Raw genomic sequence first — 25357 nt, 5'->3', positions numbered from 1 at the left:
TCAAGGATCACTCTCAAACTCTCAAAACGCTGACTATTATGTTTTGAAAAAAAGTGAGGCTCTCAAGCAAGTTCAGTTAATACACAGAGAGTGAGTGCTGGTTGATTTGATTCAGAAAACAGGTACATGATACTTAAACCTCAGTTTCAAGAGTTTTTCCTAGTGAGGAAAAACTCTAGGTTGTACTTAGCCTATGCATCCTCCTGAGTCGACCCTTTGTTGTTTCCCTGAGTGTAGGTGGGAGTAGTTATAATAGATAACCAGTGTAACAGTTTCCTCTCCAGAGGTCATGCCAATGGGTCACATGAGGTATGGGTCCCAAATGGCACCCTGTTCCCTTCATAGTGTACTACTTTAAACCAGAGCCCTCTAGGTCCTTATCAAAAGTAGTGCACTATGTAGGGAATAGGGTGCTATTTTGAATGCAGTTAGCTCAGAGAAAGGGAGGGCTTGTCAATGTTGATGATGAGCATTACATCATTGTTTTGAAGAGGGGTATTTGTGACATCTGTATCAGACGCTAGCTTTTACTGGAACTCAAAGAAAAAGCTGCTTTTCTGTTTCTGCAATATTTATAAATTGTTCCTTTAAAATGTAATTGTTTTACCCTGTTGTCACCGGTTTGGAACTCGATTTAGTTTGACTCTGGTATTATCAATACCGGTATGTCAATTTAAGAAGCTTTCGGACATGTAATAAGCAGTCCTACTAGTGGCTAATAAGGTTAATGTCAAGCCCTGAGAAGTATGACAATAAATCATACTTTAGCTCTTGCTTTGAGCCACAATCCTGTTGGCAACATCCAGCCAGTCATGGTCACGCTCTGCTTGAACAAGCCACTACCTCCAGTACAGCTTGCGCTCAAAAATGGCACCCTATTCCCTAGTGCACTACTTTTGACCAATGCCCATAGGGCTCTGGTCAAAAGTAGTGCACTATGTAGGGAACAGGGTACCATTTGGGATGCAGAACAGTATTTGATCAGCGGTTTCTATTTTCTACCTCACTGCACTTTTTGAATGGCAAGAGAGGCTGCTTTCCCAACATAAAAAGAGATGAGGACATGAGAGATCAATAGATTTGAGATGTCTCTGGTCTGACTGAGCCTGCATTTTCATAGACTGAATTGGATGACTCAACACTATACACGTCAGCTACTACAGCGACTGAAATGACTGCAACACTTAACAAAGAGCTGTAGTTAGTTTCAGAATGGGTGGCAAGGAATAAGTTAGTCCTAAATATTTCTAAAACTAAAAGCATGGCCAAGAGAGTGCAAAGCTGTCATCAAGGCAAAGGGTGGCTACTTTGAAGAATTAAAATAAAATATATTTTGATTTGTTTAACACTTTTTTGGTTACTACATGAGTCCATATGTGTTATTTCATAGTTTTGATGTCTTCACTATTATTCTACAATACTAGAAAATAGTAAAAATAAAGAAAAACCCTTGAATGAGTAGGTGTGTTCAAACATTTGACTGGTACTATATTTCTCTGTGCTATAATAGCTGAGGCTATGGTTGCTTCATGTTAATGAAATAATTAACTTATGCTCTTTCAGATAGGGTATAGCAATCAAAACGTCTGCCTTGCATGGACCTCTGTAGGATTACAGTGAGGGAAAAAAGTATTTGATCCCCTGCTGATTTTGTACGTTTGCCCACTGACAAAGAAATGATCAGTCTATAATTTTAATGGTAGGTTTATTTGAACAGTGAGAGACAGAATAACAGCAAAAAAATCCAGAAAAACGCATTTGTCAAAAATGTTATGAATTGATTTGCATTTTAATGAGGGAAATAAGTATTTGACCCTCTCTCAATCAGAAAGATTTCTGGCTCCCAGGTGTCTTTTATACAGGCAACGAGCTGAGATTAGGAGCACACTCTTAAAAGGAGTGCTCCTAATCTCAGTTTGTTACCTGTATAAAAGACACCTGTTCACAGAAGCAATCAATCAATCAGATTCCAAACTCTCCACCATGGCCAAGACCAAAGAGCTCTCCAAGGATGTCAGGGACAAGATTGTATACCTAAACAAGGCTGGAATGGGCTACAAGACCATCGCCAAGCAGCTTGGTGAGAAGGTGACAACAGTTGGTGCGACTATTCGCAAATGGAAGAAACACAAAAGAACTGTCAATCTCCCTCAGCCTGGGGCTCCATGCAAGATCTCACCTCGTGGAGTTGCAACGATCATGAGAACGGTGAGGAATCAGCACAGAACTACACGGGAGGATCTTGTCAATGATCTCAAGGCAGCTGGGACCATAGTCACCAAGAAAACAATTGGTAACACACTACGCCGTGAAGGACTGAAATCCTGCAGTACCCGCAAGGTCCCCCTGCTCAAGAAAGCACATATACATGCCCGTCTGAAGTTTGCCAATGAACATCTGAATGATTCAGAGGAGAACTGGGTGAAAGTGTTGTGGTCAGATGAGACCAAAATCGAGCTCTTTGGCATCAACTCAACTCGCCGTGTTTGGAGGAGGAGGAATGCTGCCTATGACCCCAAGAACACCATCCCCACCGTCAAACATGGAGGTGGAAACATTATGCTTTGGGGGTGTTTTTCTGCTAAGGGGACAGGACAACTTCACCGCATCAAAGGGATGATGGACGGGGCCATGTACCGTCAAATCTTGGGTGAGAACCTCCTTCCCTCAGCCAGGGCATTGAAAATGGGTCGTGCATGGGTATTCCAGCATGACAATGACCCAAAACACACGGCCAAGGCAACAAAGGAGTGGCTCAAGAAGAGGCACATTAAGGTCCTGGAGTGGCCTAGCCAGTCTCCAGACCTTAATCCCATAGAAAATCTGTGGAGGGAGCTGAAGGTTTGAGTTGCCAAACGTCAGCCTCGAAACCTTAATGACTTGGAGAAGATCTGCAAAGAGGAGTGGAACAAAATCCCTCCTGAGATGTGTGCAAACCTGGTGGCCAACTACAAGAAACGTCTGACCTCTGTGATTGCCAACAAGGGTCATGTTTTGCAGAGGGGTCAAATACTTATTTCCCTCATTAAAATGCAAATCAATTTATAACATTTTTGACATGCGTTTTTCTGGATTTTGTTGTTGTTATTCTGTCTCTCACTGTTCAAATAAACCTACCATTAAAATTATAGACTGATCATTTCTTTGTCAGTGGGCAAACGTACAAAATCAGCAAGGGATCAAATACATTTTTCCCTCACTGTATTTGGGAAAGTAAGCTAGCTTCATAAAGTAAGCAGGCTTCATGAAGACGCCCTCAAAGATGCCATCTGGTGGTTTCAACAAGCATTAACGCAATTAACGGCAACAATGGCTGACAGTAAAATACAATGACGTCATGCACTGTAACATGCTGTACCATACCGCAGCATCCTGCAAGCTGTTTTGCAGCATGACTCAACCTCCAAACTGTTCCCTTTCAATTGCTACCATGGTTATGCATATGCTTTTTATATTTCTTCTGTAAATAAACATTTCAATTTAGCCCTATCCATATAGGCCAATTTCCAAGAGTGTAAAGGGTTAAAAAAGTATAGTCCACAGATCTTAAGTGAATCTGTACAACTGGAACAGAATATAGTACAAATATGACCTTGGCATCCCGTAATCCGAACCATCAACTCATACATTTTAAGTTTGTTCACAGGCTGTATTTAACACCAAGGAAACATTTTACGATAAAATTGGCCCCAACTCCCAACTGTTCACTGTGTCCCCTAAATCAGGTAGGCACATTCCTTCATATGATGTGGGAGTACCCTGCAGTTAAATGCTTCTGGGACAAGTTACAAAATTCATTTAGAAGTGCATGGACGTAAATATTCAATGCTTTATATCTACTATGTTACTTAACAACAATAGCTCCTAGAATCACTCAATCAATCAGAGACAATCACTGCTGGAAGGCAGCACTGCTGTAAAAAACATGTTGGCTATTAGATGGCAATCACCTCACTCTCTCACAATTCTCCAGTGGAAACAGTTCCTATTAGAAGTTATAACATTAGAATTATCGACAGCGAGAATGAATGGTGCTAGTGGTGATTGGATGGAGACCTATTTGGGGGAATAGGATGGTGGGTTGTGGGTAGAGGGTCACTTTTAGTTTATTTTCCTTAACATAATACATGTATTATTACGTTTAACTCTGTAATATGATAAAAATGATCATTATTTAGCTACAAATAAATTGGGGCAGCCCATAGGTACATACAGTGCCTTCAGAAAGTATCCACATTTTGTTGTGTTACAGCCTGAATTTAAAATGGATTAAATAGAGATTTATTTTGTCACCATAATGTCAAAGTGGAATTATGTTTTTTGACATTTTTACAAATGAATTAAAAATAAAAAGCTGAACTGTCTTGAGTCAATAAGTATTCAACCCCTTTGTTATGGCAAGCCTAAATAAGTTCAGGAGTAAAATGTTGCTTAACAAGTCACATAATAAGTTGCATGCACTCTGTGTGCAATAATAATGTTTTTGAATAACAACCTCATCTCTGTACCCCATACAATTATCTGTAAGGTCCCTCAGTCGAGCAGTGAATTTCAAACACAGATTCAACCACAAAGACCAGGGAGGTTTTCTAATGCCTCGCAAAGAAGGGCACCTATTGGTAGATTGGTTAAAAAAAAAAAGCAGACATTGAATATCCCTTTGAGCATGGTGAAATTATTAAATTACACTGGATGGTGTCTCAATACACCCAGTCACTACAAAGATGCAGGCGTCCTTCCTAACTCAGTTGCCGGAGAGGAAGGAAACAGCTCAGGGATTTCACCATGAGGCCAATGGTGACTTTAAAACAGTTACAGCGTTTAATGGCTGTGAAAACTGAGGATGGATCAACAACATTGTAGTTACTCAACAATACTAACCTATTAGACAGAGTGAAAAGAAGGAAGCCTGTACAGAACAAAAAATATTCAAAAACATGCATCATATTTGCAACAAGGCAGTAAAGTAATACTGCTAAAAATGTGGCAAAGCAATTACATTTATTTCCTGAATACAAAGTGTAATGTTTAGGTCAAATCCAATACATCACATTACTGAGTATCATTCTCCATATTTTCACATAATGTTATGGGTTTGCTTGTAAAGGACTGCGGATTTTTCCGGAATGGAGCTAAGCACAGCTAAAATCCTAGATGAAAACCTGGTTCAGTCTGCTTTCCACTAGACACTTGGAGACTAATTCACCTTTCAGCAGGACAATAACCTAAAACACAAGGCCAAGTCTACACTGGAGATTCTTACGAAAAAGACAGTGAACGTTCCTAAGTGGCCGAGTTACAGTTTTGACTTAAATCTACTTGAAAATCTATGGCAAGACCTGAAAATGGTTGTATAGCAATGATCAACAACCAATTTGACAGAGCTTGAAGAATTTAGAAAATAATAATGTGCAAAGGTTGCACAATCCAGGTGTGAAAAGCTCTTAGATACTTACCCAGAAAGACTAACAACTGTAATCGCTGCCAAATGTGCTTCTACAAAGTATTGACTCAGGTGTGTGAATACTTATGTTAATGATATATTTCTGTATTTAATTCTCAGTAATTTAGCAAAAATGTCTAAAAGCATGTTTTTACTCTGTTATTATGGGGTATAATGTGTAGATCGGTGAGAAAAAAATCATTTTAAACCATTTTGAAATCAGGCTGTAACACAACTAAATGTGGAATAAGTCAAGGGGTATGAACACTTTCTGAAGGCACTGTGTGTGTGGACAATATTGTACTTTTACCCCCCCTCCCAATGAAAAAATAAAACTATAAAACTAAATGTAGTCACAAAAAAAGTACCTCGAAGTCTGGACAGAAGGTAAAAAGGAAGGTCTCTCCTGTTCCATAGAAGCTGTTGCTGACTTTAAAGGGTTCAGAGGCCAGGGCTCCAAACATCTGCAAAGACACAGAGAACGAAAGTCAAACTAAAATCAACCTTAAATACATTTTTCAAGTTATTGCAGATAAATAAATCATAAGGAATAAGGTTTTGAAGTCTCTGTCATATATCTAGGATATATAAGAAAGTTTAGGAAATATTTTTGGACATAGTTAACCCGTTATTTTTGTTGGCTGACCATTTATTTTTATGGATTACCTTCAGATGAGTCCCATAGAGAAAAACGGAGAACACCATCGTGTTCGTGAGAGTCTCATGTTTCCATAGAGTGGTCATATTAGTTTTTGTATGCCAAACTGTTCGGACGCTACAGACGTTTTTGTGAGAAGACCGATTTTCAGGATGTCTCATGGTCTGACAAACACCACTGTAGCTTGGCCAACATAGGCGGATGCGGTGGATTGAGACGCAGCCCATGCAAAAAAAAGAAGATATCTCCAGCTTAAACTGACAGATTTTTATGGAGATTATTTTATTATGCTACTTAGATTGACGCACAGGTGTTATTTTAAGCAGTTTGTTGAGGTGTAATTGATCATGGTGAACGGATATCAAGACCGTTGGGCAAATTCACATTCAATAATGAGACAAGCCGTTCCCACCATCAACAAGGTAATGTGGAGAATTCGCAACTGATGTCTGGCTGTTGAGGAGAAATGTATTTGTTTGTGTTTCTTCTGACTGGTGGGGGCAGGCTCTCCATGTCACGCAACTTGGGTCAAGATATTTTTCTTGCTTTGCTCTTACGAACAGGGCACATTTGAAAGGAGTGATTTCTGGGGTAGCGTTGTGTGGAGGTGGAGCAATTGAAGTTGAAAATTCCTGGTGTTTGTGACGCCCGCCGTTTGGTGTGACGCAGACCTGGTGGGGAGCGTGGTGAAACAGAAGAGTCATTGTCAGTAAGGTTTGGCTTCTTAGCCTTCGTAGCAATGGGTATCAATTGTACCGCAGAAATGGAACGAAAATCACAGAGAATAGATGTTGTGGTGGCAGTTGCAGAGAAGTTTCTGGTTAAATGAGATTTGACCTCAAAAGAGTTACAGGGTGCGTTGAGGGGTGGTGCCCCATCCTCCCAGGCCATTGGCATTATGCAGAAGTAGATAGGGTAAAAGTAGTGGAATGGGGTAGTGGGTTGTTAATGAATACAGGTGGCAGATGCAGAGAAGTACAGTACCTGGGTGTATGAGATGTTATTGCAGAAGAGTTAATGGGGTGGTGATTTTTATTGGTATGAAATAGTGATATATACTGTAGGTGTAGGGTTAGTTGGTGGTGCAATTTATTCCTTTTAGGAACAGGAATACTGAATAGAATTGTATGTAGGCAGGCCATGACTGGCCTCACACTTTAGTACAGTAGGTGGCGGTGTATGCACCTTTAAGTTGGATGCGATCTGCCAACCCAATCCCAAAGAAGAAGAACAAGGTCATGTGCACCACTTTTAATGACAGAGGCGAATGCATTTACTTCCAGTTACTCCTAGAGGAATGAGCACTGTGCGCATCAATGCATGCTAAGATGGCTTCTCAATTTTTACTTGCTTTCTTTTTCTATCACCCTGAAGAAGGCACAGTGATACCGAAACGTTGCTGGTTTCTTACCCAATAAATTACTGGGCGTTTATACATAGAGTACAACTCTCTTTATTTGTTTTTGTTGCTTACTTTCTATTAAAATGTATTGTACTGAGATCATTTCTTTTTTGGGGGATATGAATACCGAGTATGTCCACTTCACCGTCAGACCATTGTATTGGTAAACGACACGGTAATGTAAAAGTTGTATTTTTTTGTGATCCAAGATGTAATATAGTACACTTACAAAAAGTATCTAGATCCTCTATGAGGCTATGGAGGGATCCAAATTGTGGATTTAAAATAAAACATTAATCTTCAGTGTACAATGACACCTTTGTTTTTAAGCCCTGGATTTCTAGCCCCTTGATATTATTGTTGGATCTGATTTTAATAGTGAACATTTCGATGACCATAATAAATAGATGTGCCAAAAGTGGACAACCTTGGTTTTGTCCTCTTGACAGTTTAATACTTTCTGAGAAGTAGCCATAATTTACTCTTTTACACCTAGGGTTACTATACATACAGTGGGGGAAAAAAGTATTTAGTCAGCCACCAATTGTGCAAGTTCTCCCACTTAAAAAGATGAGAGAGGCCTGTAATTTTCATCATAGGTACACATCAACTATGACAGACATAATGAGAATTTTTTTCTCCAGAATATCACATTGTAGGATTTTTAATGAATTTATTTGCAAATGATGGTGGAAAATAAGTATTTGGTCAATAACAAAAGTTTCTCAATACTTTGTTATATACCCTTTGTTGGCAATGACACAGGTCAAACGTTTTCTGTAAGTCTTCACATCGTTTTCACACACTGTTGCTGGTATTTTGGCCCATTCCTCCATGCAGATGTCCTCTAGAGCAGTGATGTTTTGGGGCGGTCGCTGGGCAACACGGACCTTCAACTCTCTCCAAAGATTTTCTATGGGGTTGAGATCTGGAGACTGGCTAGGCCACTCCAGGACCTTGAAATGCTTCTTACGAAGCCACTCCTTCGTTGCCCGGGCGGTGTGTTTGGGATCATTGTCATGCTGAAAGACCCAGCCACGTTTCATCTTCAATGCCCTTGCTGATGGAAGGAGGTTTTCACTCAAAATCTCACGATACATGGCCCCATTCATTCTTTCCTTTACACGGATCAGTCGTCCTGGTCCTTTTGCAGAAAAACAGCCCCAAATCATGATGTTTCCACCCCCATGCTTCACAGTAAGTATGGTGTTATTTGGATGCAACTCAGCATTCTTTGTCCTCCAAACACGACGAGTTGAGTTTTTACCAAAAAGTTCTATTTTGGTTTCATCTGACCATATGACATTCTCCCAATCCTCTTCTGGATCATCCAAATGCACTCTAGCAAACTTCAGACGGGCCTGGACATGTACTGGCTTAAGCAGGGGAACACGTCTTTCACTGCAAGATTTGAGTCCCTGGCGGCTTGTGTGTTACTGATGGTAGGCTTTGTTACTTTGGTCCCAGCTCTCTGCAGGTCATTCACTAGGTCCCCCCATGTGGTTCTGGGGTTTTTGCTCACCGTTCTTGTGATCATTTTGACCCCACGGGGTGAGATCTTGCGTGGAGCCCCAGATCGAGGGAGATTATCAGTGGTCTTGTATGTCTTCCATTTCCTAATAATTGCTCCCACAGTTGATTTCTTCAAACCAAGCTGCTTACCTATTGCATATTCAGTCTTCCCAGCCTGGTGCAGGTCTACAATTTTGTTTCTGGTGTCCTTTGACAGCTCTTTGGTCTTGGCCATAGTGGAGTTTGGAGTGTGACTGTTTGAGGTTGTGGACAGGTGTCTTTTATACTGATAACAAGTTCAAACAGGTGCCATTAATACAGGTAACGAGTGGAGGACAGAGGAGCCTCTTAAAGAAGAAGTTACAGGTCTGTGAGAGCCAGAAATCTTGCTTGTTTGTAGGTGACCAAATACTTATTTTCCACCATAATTTGCAAATAAATTCATTAATAATCCTACAATGTGATTTTCTGGAAAAAAATGTCTCAATTTGTCTGTCATAGTTGACGTGTACCTATGATGAACATTACAGGCCTCTCTCATCTTTTTAAGTGGGAGAACTTGCACAATTGGTGGCTGACTAAATACTTCTTTTCCCCACTGTAACTTTAACCCATTGTATAAGAGATTCTCCTAAATTGAAATATTCCAGGCATTTATATATACATTCCAGTTGTACTTTATCAAAAGCCTTTTCAAAGTCAGCTATGAATACCAGGCCTGATTTCCCAGATTTGTCATAGTGCTCTATTGTTTCTAGAACTTGTGTTATATTATCTCCAATGTATCGTCCATGAAAAAATTCTGTCTGATTAGGATGAATAATATCCGACAATACCTTTTTAATTCTATGCACTCTGCATTTTGCTAGAATTTTTGCATCACAACGCTGAAGTGTAAGAGGCCTTGCTAGACTCTTAACCGTATACATGGATGAACGCTTCTCCCTCTCTGTCACGGATGCCATGGTTTCCCTTAGTTTGAAGATACAATCCGGAGAAAGGTGTTTTATACAACAGCCTTCTGTGTTCTCTTTTCGACTTCCTCCGCATATTCGCAATCAAACACCATTTCTCCATCTCCTTAGCTATCATACTCTGCTTCCACTGGGCATTCCACTGATTTTAAAACTAGCTCCACCTCTTCTGTTGATCGCCATTTCTTCACCATCACTGTCATCAAAAGACTCTACAATGTTTGGTTCAATGAAAATGTTTACCTAAATCAGGGATTTTCTCAATCGTCCTCCAGAAAGTGGAGAGCAGTAGCAACACTTTTGCAGTTCTTCATAATATATTTTTAAAAAGCCACGGTAGAAAGGATTATCTACACATACTGAGCAGCTCACATTATAGACAGAAGCATGCTACATGGCAGACCAATCCGAACTCATCTCTCTGTATGTCCAGCCCATTCATTATCTCAGCCAATCATGGCTAGGGGAAGGTTCCTGTCTTTTCCTGTGGCTAATCCAACAAGGCTCATATTTTAACAATTGTATTCATATTTACAGATGTCATACAAGTTTGATCTTAAAGCACATGAAAGTTCACATTCCAGAAGGCATTTCTGCCCCAAAACGCATTTTGATAAAAAAATTAAATAATGTTAACGTTCAAATGACTCTCCTGTGAAGTAGTGACGTGCAACATATGGCTAGTTTCCTGAAACGAGTCACAAATATCCGGGCTCGTGTCATGCACCCAGATATCAAGAAGGTCTATCTTTAACATCAAATAAAATGTTATTGGTTGCATACACAGGTTTAGCAGATGTTATTGCGGGTGTAGCTAAATGCTTGTGTTCCTAGCTCAAACAGTGCAGTAATATCTAACAATACACAACAATACACACCAATCTAAAAGTAAAAGAATGGAATTAAGAAATATAGAAATATTAGGAAGAGAAGTGTCGGAGTCCGGAGTGTACAGTGAGGGAAAAAAGTATTTGATCCCCTGCTGAGTTTGTATGTTTACCCACTGACAAAGAAATGATCAGTCTATAATTTTAATGGTAGGTTTATTTGAACAGTGAGAAACCGAATAACAACAAAAAAATCCAGAAAAACACATGTCAAAAATGTAATAAATTGATTTGCATTTTAATAAGGGAAATAAGTATTTGACCCCCTCTCAATCAGAAAGATTTCTGGCTCCCAGGTGTGTTTTATACAGGTAACGAGCTAAGATTAGGAGCACACTCTTAAAGGGAGTGCTCCTAATCTCAGCTTGTTAGCTGTATAAAAGACACCTGTCCACAGAAGCAATCAATCAATCAGATTCCAAACTCTCCACCATGGCCAAGACCAAAGAGCTCTCCAAGGATGTCAGGGACAAGATTGTAGACCTACACAAGGCTGGAATGGGCTAAAAGACCATCGCCAAGCAGCTTGGTGAGAAGGTGACAACAGCTGGTGCGATTATTTGCAAATGGAAGAAACACAAAAGAACTGTCAATCTCCCTCGGCCTGGGGCTCCATGCAAGATCTCACCTCGTGGAGTTGCAATGATCATGGGAACGGTGAGGAATCAGTCCAGAACTACACGGGAGGATCTTGTCAATGATCTCAAGGCAGCTGGGACCATAGTCACCAAGAAAACAATTGGTAACACACTACGCCGTGAAGGACTGAAATCCTGCAGCGCCCGCAAGGTCCCCCTGCTCAAGAAAGCACATATACATGTCCGTCTGAAGTTTGCCAATGAACATCTGAATGATTCAGAGGAGAACTGGGTGAAAGTGTTGTGGTCAGATGAGAACAAAATGGAGCTCTTTGGCATCAACTCAACTCGCTGTGTTTGGAGGAGGAGGAGGAATGCTGCCTATGACCCAAAGAACACCATCCCCACCACCAAATATGGAGGTGGAAACATTATGCTTTGGGGGTGTTTTTCTGCTAAGGGGACAGGACAACTTCACCGCATCAAAGGGACGATGGACGGGGCCATGTACTGTCAAATCTTGGGTGAGAACCTCCTTCCCTCAGCCAGGGCATTGAAGATGGGTCGTGGATGGTTATTCCAGAATGACAATGACCCAAAACACACAGCCAAGGCAACAAAGGAGTGGCTCAAGAAGAAGCACATTAAGGTCCTGGAGTGGCCTAGCCAGTCTCCAGACCTTAATCCCATAGAAAATCTGTGGAGGGAGCTGAAGGTTCGAGTTGCCAAACGTCAGCCTCGAAACCTTAATGACTTGGAGAAGATCTGCAAAGAGGAGCGGGACAAAATCCCTCCTGAGATGTGTGCAAACCTGGTGGCCAACTACCAGAAACGTCTGACCTCTGTGATTGTCAACAAGGGTTTTGCCACCAAGTACTAAGTCATGTTTTGCAGAGGGGCCAAATACTTATTTCCCTCATTAAAATGCAAATCAATTCATAACATTTTTGACATGCGTTTTTCTGGATTTCTTTGTTGTTATTCTGTCTCTCACTGTTCAAATAAACCTACTATTAAAATTATAGACTGATCATGTCTTTGTCATTGGGCAAACGTACAAAATCAGCAGGGGATCAAATACTTTTTTCCCTCACTGTATATATAAACTCAGCAAAAAAGAAACGTCCTCTCACTGTCAACTGCGTTTATTTTCAGCAAATCTAACGTGTAAATATTTGTATGAACATAACAAGATTCAACAACTGAGACATAAACTGAACAAGTTCCACAGACATGTGACTAACAGAAATTGAATAATGTGTCCCTGAACAAAGGGGGGGTCAAAATCAAAAGTAACAGTCATTATCTGGTGTGGCCACCAGCTGCATTAAGTACTGCAGTGCATCTCCTCCTCATGGACTACACCAGATTTGCCAGTTCTTGCTGTGAGATGTTACCCCACTCTTCCACCAAGGCACCTGCAAGTTCCAAGACATTTCTGGGGGGAATGGCCCTAGCCCTCACTCTCCGATCCAACAGGTCCCAGACGTGCTCAATGGGATTGAGATCTGTGCTCTTCGCTGGCCATGGCAGAACACTGACATTCCTGTCTTGCAGGAAATCACGCACAGTACGAGCAGTATGGCTGGTGGTATTGTCATGCTGGAGGGTCATGTCAGGATGAGCCTGCAGGAAGGGTACCACATGAGGGAGGAGGATGTCTTCCCTGTAACGCACAGCGTTGAAATTGCCTGCAATGACAACAAGCTCAGTTCGATGATGCTGTGACACACCGCCCCAGACCATGACGGACCCTCCACCTCCAAATTGATCCCACTCCAGAGTACAGGCCTCGGTGTAACGCTTACAGTGGGGAAAAAAAGTATTTAGTCAGCCACCAATTGTGCAAGTTCTCCCACTTAAAAAGATGAGAGAGGCCTGTAATTTTCATCATAGGTACACGTCAACTATGACAGACAAAATGAGAATTTTTTTTCCAGAAAATCACATTGTAGGATTTTTAATGAATTTATTTGCAAATTATGGTGGAAAATAAGTATTTGGTCAATAACAAAAGTTTCTCAATATTTTGTTATATACCCTTTGTTGGCAATGACACAGGTCAAACGTTTTCTGTAAGTCTTCACAAGGTTTTCACACACTGTTGCTGGTATTTTGGCCCATTCCTCCATGCAGATCTCCTCTAGAGCAGTGATGTTTTGGGGCTGTCGCTGGGCAACATGGACTTTCAACTCCCTCCAAAGATTTTCTATGGGGTTGAGATCTGGAGACTGGCTAGGCCACTCCAGGACCTTGAAATGCTTCTTACGAAGCCACTCCTTCGTTGCCCGGGCGGTGTGTTTGGGATCATTGTCATGCTGAAAGACCCAGCCACGTTTCATCTTCAATGCCCTTGCTGATGGAAGGAGGTTTTCACTCAAAATCTCATGATACATGGCCCCATTCATTCTTTCCTTTACACGGATCAGTCGTCCTGGTCCCTTTGCAGAAAAAACAGCCCCAAAGCATGATGTTTCCACCCCCATGCTTCACAGTAGGTATGGTGTTCTTTGGATGCAACTCAGCATTCTTTGTCCTCCAAACACGACGAGTTGAGTTTTTACCAAAAAGTTATATTTTTGTTTCATCTGACCATATGACATTCTCCCAATCCTCTTCTGGATCATCCAAATGCACTCTAGCAAACTTCAGATGGGCCTGGACATGTACTGGCTTAAGCAGGGGGACACGTCTGGCACTGCAGGATTTGAGTCCCTGGCGGCGTAGTGTGTTACTGATGGTAGGCTTTGTTCCTTTGGTCCCAGCTCTCTGCAGGTCATTCACTAGGTCCCCCCGTGTGGTTCTGGGATTTTTGCTCACCGTTCTTGTGATCATTTTGACCCCACGGGGTGAGATCTTGCGTGGAGCCCCAGATCGAGGGAGATTATCAGTGGTCTTGTATGTCTTCCATTTCCTAATAATTGCTCCCACAGTTGATTTCTTCAAACCAAGCTGCTTACCTATTGCAGATTCAGTCTTCCCAGCCTGGTGCAGGTCTACAATTTTGTTTCTGGTGTCCTTTGACAGCTCTTTGGTCTTGGCCATAGTGGAGTTTGGAGTGTGACTGTTTGAGGTTGTGGACAGGTGTCTTTTATACTGATAACAAGTTCAAACAGGTGCCATTAATACAGGTAACGAGTGGAGGACAGAGGAGCCTCTTAAAGAAAAAGTTACAGGTCTGTGAGAGCCAGAAATCTTGCTTGTTTGTAGGTGACCAAATACTTATTTTCCACCATAATTTGCAAATAAATTCATAAAAAATCCTACAATGTGATTTTCTGTATTTGTTTTTCTCAATTTGTCTGTCATAGTTGACGTGTACCTATGATGAAAATTACAGGCCTCTCTCATCTTTTTAAGTGGGAGAACTTGCACAATTGGTTGCTGACTAAATACTTTTTTCCCCCACTGTATTCCTTCAACGATAAACGCGAATCTGACCATCACCCCTGGTGAGACAAAACCGCGACTCATCAGTGAAGAGCACTTTTTGCCAGTCCTCTCTGGTCCAGCGACGGTGGGTTTGTGTCCATAGGTGACGTTGTTGCCGGTGATGTCTGGTGAGGACCTGCCTTACAACAGGCCTACAAGCCCTCAGTCCAGCCTCTCTCAGCCTATTGCGGACAGTCTGAGCACTGATGGAGAGATTGTGCGTTCCTGGTGTAACTCGGGCAGTTGTTGTTGCCATCCTGTACCTGTCCCGGAGGTGTGATGTTCGGATATACCGATCCTGTGAAGGTGTTGTTACATGTGGTCTGCCACTGCGAGGACGATCAGCTGTCCATCCTGTCTCCCTGTAGCGCTGTCTTAGGCGTCTCATAGTACAGACATTGCAATTTATTGCCCTGGCCACTTCTGCAGTCCTCATGCCTCCTTGCAGCATGCATAAGGCACATTCACGCAGATGACCAGGGACCCTGGGCATCTTTCTTTTGGTGTTTTTCAGAGTCAGTAGAAAGGCCTTTTTAGTGTCCTAAGTTTTCATAACTGTGACCTTAATTGCCTACCGTCTGTAAGCTGTTACTGTCTTAACGACCATTCCACAGGTGCATGTTCATTAATTCTTTATAGTTCATTGAACAAGCACGAGAAACAGTGTTTAAACACTTTACAATGAAGATCTGTGAAATTATTAGGATTTTTACGAATTATCTTTGTAAGACAGGGTCCTATATTCGTACTAAGCCCAAACTATATGGGATGGCGTATTGCTGTGGTAGCCATGCTGGTTAAGTGTGCCTTGAATTCTAAATAAATCACAGACAGTGTCACCAGCACAGCACCCCCACACCATAACACCTCCTCCTCCATTCTTTACGGTGGGAACTACACATGCGGAGATCATCCGTTCACCCACATCAAGTCTCACAAAGACATGACGGTTTGAACCAAAAATCTCAAATTTGGACTCCAGACCAAAGGACAAATTTCCACCGGTCTAATGTCCATTGCTCGTGTTTCTTGGTCCAAGCAGGTCTCTTCTTCTTATTGGTGTCCTTTAGTAGTGGTTTCTTTGCAGCAATTCGACCATGAAGGCCTGATTCACACAGTCGCCTCTGAACAGTTTATGTCGAGATGTGTCTGTTACTTGAACTCTGTGAATCATTTATTTGGGCTGCAATTTCTGAGGCTGGTAACTCTAATGAACTTATCCTCTGCAGCAGAGGTAACTCTGGATCTTCCTTTCCTGTGGCAGTCCTCATGAGAGCCAGTTTCATCATAACACTTGATGGTTTTTGCGACTGAACATGAAGAAACTTTCAAAGTTCTTGAAATGTTCCGTATTGACTGACCTTCATGTCGTAATATAATGATGGACTGTTGTTTCTCTTTGCTTATTTGAGCTGTTCTTGACATAATATGGACTTGGCCTTTTACCAAGTAGGGCTGTCTCTGTATACCTTGTCACAACACAACTGATTGGCTCAAACGCATTAAGGAAATACATTCCACAAATTAACTTTAAAAAAGGCACACCTGTTAATTGAAATGCATTCCAGGTGACTACCTCATGAAGCTGGTTGAGAGAATGCCAAGAGTGTTCAAAGCTTTCATCAAGGCAAAGGATGGCTATTTGAATAATCTCAAATATAAAATCTATTTTGATTTGTTTAACACTTTTTGGGTTACTACATGATTCAATATGTGTTATTTATACAGAAAAACTAACAGGTCTGTGAGAGCCGGAATTCTTACTGGTTGGTAGGTGATCAAATACTTATGTCATGCAATAAAATGCAAATTAATTACTTAAAAATCATACAATGTGATTTTCTGGATTTTTGTTTTAGATTCCGTCTCTCACAGTTGAAGTGTACCTATGATAAAAATTACAGACCTCTACATGCTTTGTAAGTAGGAAAACCTGCAAAATCGGCAGTGTATCAAATACTTGTTCTCCCCACTGTATATATATATACACTTAGTATATGCGGTATATGTGAGGGGATGTATAGACATTATGGACAGTTTGTAGATAGAATATATGGTATATCTGAAGAATATGTGGCTAGAATAGTATATGTACAGAAATAGTTTAATAGGATGGACTTGACTAGAATACGGTATACACATATGAAATGGGTAAAACAGTATGTAAACATTAAAGTGAATAATGTTCCATGTCTATGTACATAGGGCAGCAGCCCCTAAGGTGTAGGGATGAGTAACCGGGTGGTTACTCATCCCTACTCATCCCTTAGTGACAGTGACTAAGCTCAGGGCAGTGTAATGGGTGGAGGCTGGCTTGTGATGGTTATTTTATAGTCTGATGGTCTTGAGATAGAAGCTGTTTTTCAGTCTCTCGGTCCCAGCTTTGATGCACCTGTACTGACCTCGCCTTCTGGATGATAGCGGGGCGAACAGGCTGTGGCTTTGGTCACTAAGGTCCTTGATGATCTTATAGGCCTTCCTGTGACACCGGGTGCTGTAGATGTCCTGAAGGGCAGGCAGTGTGCTCCCGGTGATGCGTTGGACTGACCGCACCACCCTCTGGAGAGCCCTACGGTTGTGGACGGTGCAGTTGACGTACCAGGCGGTGATACAGCCTGACAGGACGCTCTCAATGTTGCATCTGTAAAAGTGTGTGAGGGTCTTAGGGGCCAAGCTGAATTTCTTCAGCCTCCTGAGGTTGAAGATGTCCTGTTACGCCTTCTTCACCACACTTTCTGTGTGAGTGGACCATTTCAGATTGTCATGATGTGTACGCTGAGGCACGGTCAATGTGGATGGGGGGTGCTCCCTCTGCTGTCTCCTAAAGTCCACGATCAGCTCCTTCGTTTTATTGACATTGAGGTAGATGTTATTTTCCTGGCACCACTCCGCCAGGGCCCTCACTTCCTCCCTGTAGGCTGTCTCGTCGTTGTTGGTAATCAGGCCTACCACTGTTGTGTCGTCTGCAAACTTGATGATTGAGTTGGAGGCGTGCATGGCCACGCAGTCATGGGTAAACAGGGAGTACAGTAGGGGGCTGAGCATGCACCATTGTGGGACCCCTGTGTTGAGGGTCAGCATAGTGGAGGTGTTGTTGCCTACCTTAATCACCTGGGAGCGGCCCGTCAGGAAGTCCAGGACCCAGTTACACAGGGCGGGTTTCAGACCCATGGCCCCAAGCTTAATGATGAGCTTGGAGGGTACTATGGTGTTGAAGGCTGAGCTGTAGCCAATGAACAGCATTCTTACATACAGTGCCTTGCAAAAGTATTCATCCCCCTTGGTGTTTTTCCTATTTTGTTGCATTACAACCTGTAATTTAAATTGATTTTTATTTGGATTTGATGTAATGGACATACACAAAATAGTCAAAATTGGTGAAGTGAAATGAAAAAAATTACTTGTTTAAAGAAATTCAAAACAATTAATAACGGAAAAGTGGTGTGCGTGCATATGTATTCACCCCCTTTGCTATGAAGCCCCTAAATAAGATCTGGTGCAACCAATTACCTTCAGAAGTCACATAATTAGTTAAATAAAGTCAACTTGTGTGCAATCAGTATCATATTATCTCAGTATATATATAAATATATACAGTGGGGGAAAAAAGTATTTAGTCAGCCACCAATTGTGCAAGTTCTCCCACTTAAAAAGATGAGAGAGGCCTGTAATTTTCATCATAGGTACACGTCAACTATGACAGACAAATTGAGGAAAAAAATTCCAGAAAATCCCATTGTAGGATTTTTTATGAATTTATTTGCAAATTATGGTGGAAAATAAGTATTTGGTCACCTACAAACAAGCAAGATTTCTGGCTCTCACAGACCTGTAACTTCTTCTTTCAGAGGCTCCTCTGTCCTCCACTCGTTACCTGTATTAATGGCACCTGTTTGAATGGCCAAGACCAAAGAGCTGTCAAAGGACACCAAAAACAAAATTGTAGACCTGCACCAGGCTGGGAAGACTGCATCTGCAATAGGTAAGCAGCTTGGTTTGAAGAAATCAACTGTGGGAGCAATTATTAGGAAATGGAAGACATACAAGACCACTGATAATCTCCTTCGATCTGGGGCTCCACGCAAGATCTCACCCCGTGGGGTCAAAATGATCACAAGAACGGTGAGCAAAAATCCCAGAACCACACGGGGGGACCTAGTGAATGACCTGCAGAGAGCTGGGACCAAAGTAACAAAGCCAACCATCAGTAACACACTACGCCGCCAGGGACTCAAATCCTGCAGTGCGAGACGTGTCCCCCTGCTTAAGCCAGTACATGTCCAGGCCCGTCTGAAGTGCATTTGGATGATCCAGAAGAGGATTGGGAGAATGTCATATGGTCAGATGAAACCAAAATATAACTTTTTGGTAAAAACTCAACTCGTCATGTTTGGAGGACAAAGAATGCTGAGTTGCATCCAAAGAACACCATACCTACTGTGAAGCATGGGGTTGGAAACATCATGCTTTGGGGCTGTTTTTCTGCAAAGGGACCAGGACGACTGATCCGTGTAAAGGAAAGAATGAATGGGGCCATGTATTGTGAGATTTTGAGTGAAACCCTCCTTCCATCAGCAAGGGTATTGAAGATGAAACGTGGCTGGGTCTTTCAGCATGACAATGATCCCAAACACACCGCCCGGGCAACGAAGGAGTGGCTTCGTAAGAAGCATTTCAAGGTCCTGGAGTGGCCTAGCCAGTCTCCAGATCTCAACCCCATAGAAAATCTTTGTAGGGGAGTTGAAAGTCTGTGTTGCCCAGCGACAGCCCCAAAACATCACTGCTCTAGAGGAGATCTGCATGGAGGAATGGGCCAAAATACCAGCAACAGTGTGTGAAAACCTTGTGAAGACTTACAGAAAACGTTTGACCTGTATCATTGCCAACAAAGGGTATATAACAAAGTATTGAGAAACTTTTGTTATTGACCAAATACTTATTTTCCACCATCATATGCCAATAAATTCATAAAAAATCCTACAATGTGATTTTCTGGATTTTTTTTTCTCATTTTGTCTGTCATAGTTGACGTGTACCTATGATGAAAATTACAGGCCTCTCTCATCTTTTTAAGTGTGTTATCCTCAAAGTGCGCGAAGAAGGTGTTTAGGTTGTCCGGAAGCAAGGTGTCCGTGTCTGCGACATGGCTGATTTTCCCTTTATAATCCGTGATTGTCTTGAGTCCCTGCCACATACGTTTCGTGTCTGAGCCGTTGAATTGCGACTCCACTTTGTCTCTGTACTGATGTTTTTCCTGATTGATTGCGTTACGGAGGGCATAACTGGACTGTTTGTATTCAATAATTTTCCCAGTCACCTTGCCGTGGTTAAATGTGGTGGTTCACACTTTCAGTTTTGTGCGAATGCTGCCGTCTATCCACGTTTTTGGTTTGGATAGGTTTTAATCATCACAGTGGGAACAACATCACCTATACACTTCCTGATGATCTCTGTCACCGTGTCAGTGTATACATCAATGTTATTCTCAGAGGCAACCCGGAACATGTCCCAGTTCGCGTGATCAAAACAGTCTTGAAGCATGGATTCCAATTGGTCAGACCAGCTTTGAGTTTCTGCCGAAAGGAAGGGAGGAGCAAAATGGAGTTGTGATCTGATTTGTCAAAGGGAGGTCGGGGGAGGGCCTTGTAGCCATCCCGGAAGGGAGAGTAATGTGTTAATAGAACTTTGGTAGCGTTTTCCTCAGATTTGCTTTATTAAAGTCCCCAGCTATAATACATGCAGCCTCACGATATGTAGTTTCCAGTTTGTACAAGGTCCAGTGTAGTTCCTTGAGAGCTGTCGTGGTATCGGCTTGAGGGGTAATATACACGGCTGTGACAATAACCAAATAAAATTCTCTAGGGAATTGATTGTGAGGTATTCTATGTCGGGTGAACAAAAAGACTTGAGTTCCTGTACGTTACCACAATCACACCATGAGTAGTTAATCATGAAACATACCCCGCCTTTCTTCCCGGAGAGTTCTTTATTCCTATCCGCATCATGTATTGAAACCCCATCTGGCTGTATGGACGGGGACAGTATATCTGGAGAGAGCCATGATTCCGTGAAACAGAGTATGTGACAGTCCCTGATGTCTCTCTGGAAGGAGATCCTCGCCCTGAGCTCGTCCACTTTCTTGTCCAGGGACTGAACATTAGCGAGTAATATACTCAGAAGCGGTGGATGGTGTGCACGCCTCCTGAGTCTGATTAAAAGTCCACACTGAATACCTCTACTACGCAGGCGATGTCTTGGTACGAACAAAGGCTCCAATTCAGGGAGAGATTTCTATTCCTGGTGGAAATGCTGGTGAGTTACCACCTCTCTGATATCCAAAAGTTATTGCCGGCTGTATGTAATAATGCAAAGAACATTCTGGACTATTAACTTGAGAAATTACAACAACAAAAAAAACAAATACTGCAAAGTTGCTTAGGAGCCTGAAACAAGGTGGACATGTCTATCAGCGCCATCTTGTCAAACTTTGTACGTTAATATGTAACAGCCCAAGCCCTCTACACGATTTGAAAACAGCAGAGGTATCCATATTTGTGGAATTTGAAATAATAGCACTGGACGAGCTTACCATTTTGGCTTCCCAATTGGGCTAACAGTAACAGAGCTAACTGTAGAATTCAACTTCATGGTCTTAAGATTATTACTGACAATACCCCTGGGAATATGGTTATCTGTAGCAGTATAATGATAACGCTGAAAAATAGTGGTAATGGGATGAATTACCCGAGCATGAGCGGTCCTCAATAGTTAACTTACAGTGATCCTCAACAATAGACCTGAACACACATCTTTTCTACAGAAGTGCTGTATGTACAGTGGGGAAAAAAAGTATTTAGTCGTCAACTATGACAGACAAATTGAGGAAAAAAAATCCAGAAAATCAAATTGTAGGATTTTTTATGAATTTATTTGCAAATTATGGTGGAAAATAAGTATTTGGTCACCTACAAACAAGCAAGATTTCTGGCTTTCACAGACCTGTAACTCTTCTTTAAGAGGCTCCTCTGTCCTCCACTCGTTACCTGTATTAATGGCACCTGTTTGAACTTGTTATCAGTATAAAAGACACCTGTCCACAACCTCAAACAGTCACACTCCAAACTCCACTATGGCCAAGACCAAAGAGCTGTCAAAGGACACCAGAAACAAAATTGTAGACCTGCACCAGGCTGGGAAGACTGAATATGCAATAGGTAAGCAGCTTGGTTTGAAGAAATCAACTGTGGGAGCAATTATTAGGAAATGGAAGACATACAAGACCACTGATAATCTCCCTCGATCTGGGGCTCCACGCAAGATCTCACCCCGTGGGGTCAAAATGATCACAAGAACGGTGAGCAAAAATCCCAGAATCACACTGGAGGACCTAGTGAATGACCTGCAGAGAGCTGGGACCAAAGTAACAAAGCCTACCATCAGTAACACACTACGCCGCCAGGGACTCAAATCCTGCAGTGCCAGACGTGTCCCCCTGCTTAAGCCAGTACATGTCCAGGCCCGTCTGAAGTTTGCTAGAGTGCATTTTGATGATCCAGAAGAGGATTGGGAGAATGTCATATGGTCAGATGAAACCAAAATATAACGTTTTGGTAAAAACTCAACTCGTCGTGTTTGGAGGACAAAGAATGCTGAGTTGCATCCAAAGAACACCATACCTACTGTGAAGCATGGGGGTGGAAATATCATGCTTTGGGGCTGTTTTTCTGCAAAGGGACCAGGACGACTGATCCGTGTAAAGGAAAGAATGAATGGGGCCATGTATCGTGAAATTTTGAGTGAAAACCTCCTTCCATCAGCAAGAGCATTGAAGATGAAACGTGGCTGGGTCTTTCAGCATGACAATGATCCCAAACACACCGCCCGGGCAACGAAGGAGTGGCTTCGTAAGAAGCATTTCAAGGTCCTGGAGTGGCCTAGCCAGTCTCCAGATCTCAACCTCATAGAAAATCTTTGGAGGGAGTTGAAAGTCCGTGTTGCCCAGTGACAGCCCCAAAACATCACTGCTCTAGAGGACATCTGCATGGAGGAATGGGCCAAAATACCAGCAACAGTGTGTGAAAACCTTGTGAAGACTTACAGAAAACGTTTGACCTGTGTCATTGCCAACAAAGGGTATATAACAAAGTATTGAGAAACTTTTGTTATTGACCAAATACTTATTTTCCACCATAATTTGCAAATAAATTCATTACAAATCCTACAATGTTATTTTCTGGATTTTTTTTCTCATTTTGTCTGTCATAGTTGACGTGTACCTATGTTGAAAATTACAGGCCTCTCTCATCTTTTTAAGTGGGAGAACTTGCACAATTGGTGGCTGACTAAATACTTTTTTTCCCCCCACTGTATATCTGGTTGAAATTCAAATTATTTCAAATACTAGCAACAATGTACACAAACAGCACAATGGAACCAATGAAATAGTCCTACAATTGCAAACGGCAAGTTAAATCAAGCGCAAGCTCAAGTTTATAGTATTCGACCTAGGTCTAACTGTATGTATACTGGTCTCTATCCACACCACTCACATGTCCGTCGCTGTCCTTGATCACCATGAGCACGGGTGTGTCCAGGCCCTGCATGGCCCGGTACAGGATCTTGATGCTCATGCTATATTTGTTGGTGCTGAAGGCCAGAGACCAGTGGTAGCCGATGGTCCTGGGAGGGAGGTTTTTGGCCAGCTACAAGAGAAGAAACACAGCAGAGAGAGAGAGAGCGAGAGAGATAGACTAACTTAGTAAGGAGCCAATTAAACAGAGACTAAAGCACAGATGATTCCAGAGAGACGCTGGTTAAAAGCATTGGAGGACAGGTTTAGTCCCCAGCTCTTACTGCCTGCGTGCGCTGGGTCTCTGTGGAGACATTGCTCCTGGGGCATGTTCAGTAGAACACTTAGTCTAGATCAGCCTCTTGACATACGGAACGCAGCAGATGGACGAGAATAACAAATCTCTCTACGTGTTCTATTTTAATTCACAGGATCCTGGATACAGATAAAAAAATAAATACAGGTGAATACAGATAGTACAGGTAGCTCCTCTGTGTTCTTCTGATCGAGAACAGCAATCAAGTCACCTTCTCTATCTGGTCCATCTGCAGGATATCACTGGGCTCGCTCAGGTTGGGCCTTAAGGTCTCTGGCCCCAGATCAGTCCTTATTGTTGGGCCATGCTTCGATTTGACCTCTTTGGTGGTGATCTGATAGGAGAAAAGCGGCCATCAGAGATGTGTTGTACGATAAAAGAGTCAGAAAGTGGGAAGAAAGCAGGCAGAACTAGAAGCAGGCATGGAGAAGTAATCAGGAGTGTGACTTAGAACTAATGGGACTATATGTAGCATCGTACATACAGTTGAAGTCGGAAGTTTACATACACTTAGGTTGGAGTCATTAAAACTCGTTTTTCAACCACTCCACAAATTTCTTGTTAACAAACTATAGTTTTGGAAAGTCGGTTAGGACATCTACTTTGTGCATGACACAAGTAATTATTCCAATAATTGTTTACAGACAGATTATTTCACTTATAATTCACTGTATCACAATTCCAGTGGGTCAGAAGTTTATATACACTAAGTTGACTGTGCCTTTAAACAGCTTGGAAAATTCCAGAAAATGATGTCATGGCTTTAGAAGCTTCTTTTAGGGTAATTGACATCATTTGAGTCCATTTGAGGTGTACCTGTGGATGTATTTCAAGGCCTACCTTCAAACTCAGTGCCTCTTTGCTTGACATCATGGGAAAATCAAAAGAAATCAGCCAAGACCTCAGAAAAACAATTGTAGACCTCCACAAGTCTGGTTCATCCTTGGGAGTAATTTCCAAATGCCTGAAGGTACTACGTTCATCTGTACAAACAATATTACGCAAGTATAAACACCATGGGACCACGCAGCCGTCATACCGCTCAGGAAGGAAACGCGTTCTGTCTCCTAGAGATGAACGTACTTTGGTGTGCGAAAAGTGCAAATCAATCCCAGAACAACAACAAAGGACCTTATGAAGATGCTGGAGGAAACAGGTACAAAAGTATCTATATCCACAGTATAACGAGTCCTATATCGACATAACCTGAAAGGCCGCTCAGCAAGGAAGAAGCCACTGCTCCAAAACCGCCATAAAAAAGCCAGACTACGGTTTGCAACTGCACATGGGGACAAAGATCGTACTTTTTGGAGAAATGTCATCTGGTCTGATGAAATAAAAATAGAACTGTTTGGCCATAATGACAATTGTTATGTTTGGAGGAAAAAGGGGGTTGCTTGCAAGCCGAAGAACACCATCCCAACCGTGAAGCACGGGGGTGGCAGCATCATGCTGTGGGGGTACTTTGCTGCTGGAGGGACTGGTGCACTTCACAAAATAGATGGCATCATGAGGAAGGAAAATTATGTGGATATATTGAAGCAACATCTCAAGACATCCGTCAGGAAGTTAAAGCTTGGTTGCAA

General features: G+C 42.1%; 1 protein-coding gene across 1 annotated transcript in view; it reads right to left on the bottom strand.

The window, feature by feature from the left end:
• Positions 1-3546: 3546 nt before the first annotated feature.
• The window catches only part of LOC121553893 (oxidation resistance protein 1-like), a 45336-nt gene continuing 23525 nt past the window's right edge, over positions 3547-25357 (bottom strand). Inside the window, exons 2-5 of the mRNA XM_045211667.1 lie at positions 23983-24105; positions 23436-23588; positions 5812-5907; positions 3547-3564 (exon numbers count right to left, since the gene is read on the bottom strand). Coding sequence (XP_045067602.1) covers positions 3547-3564; positions 5812-5907; positions 23436-23588; positions 23983-24105 — 390 coding nt within the window. The remainder of the gene's footprint in view (positions 3565-5811; positions 5908-23435; positions 23589-23982; positions 24106-25357) is intronic.

This window comes from Coregonus clupeaformis, chromosome 38, assembly GCF_020615455.1.
Source record: "Coregonus clupeaformis isolate EN_2021a chromosome 38, ASM2061545v1, whole genome shotgun sequence".
NCBI classification, from domain to species: Eukaryota; Metazoa; Chordata; class Actinopteri; order Salmoniformes; family Salmonidae; genus Coregonus; species Coregonus clupeaformis.
The sequence above is the reverse complement of the archived record's forward strand: the minus strand, read 5'-3'. Positions and strand labels throughout refer to the sequence as shown.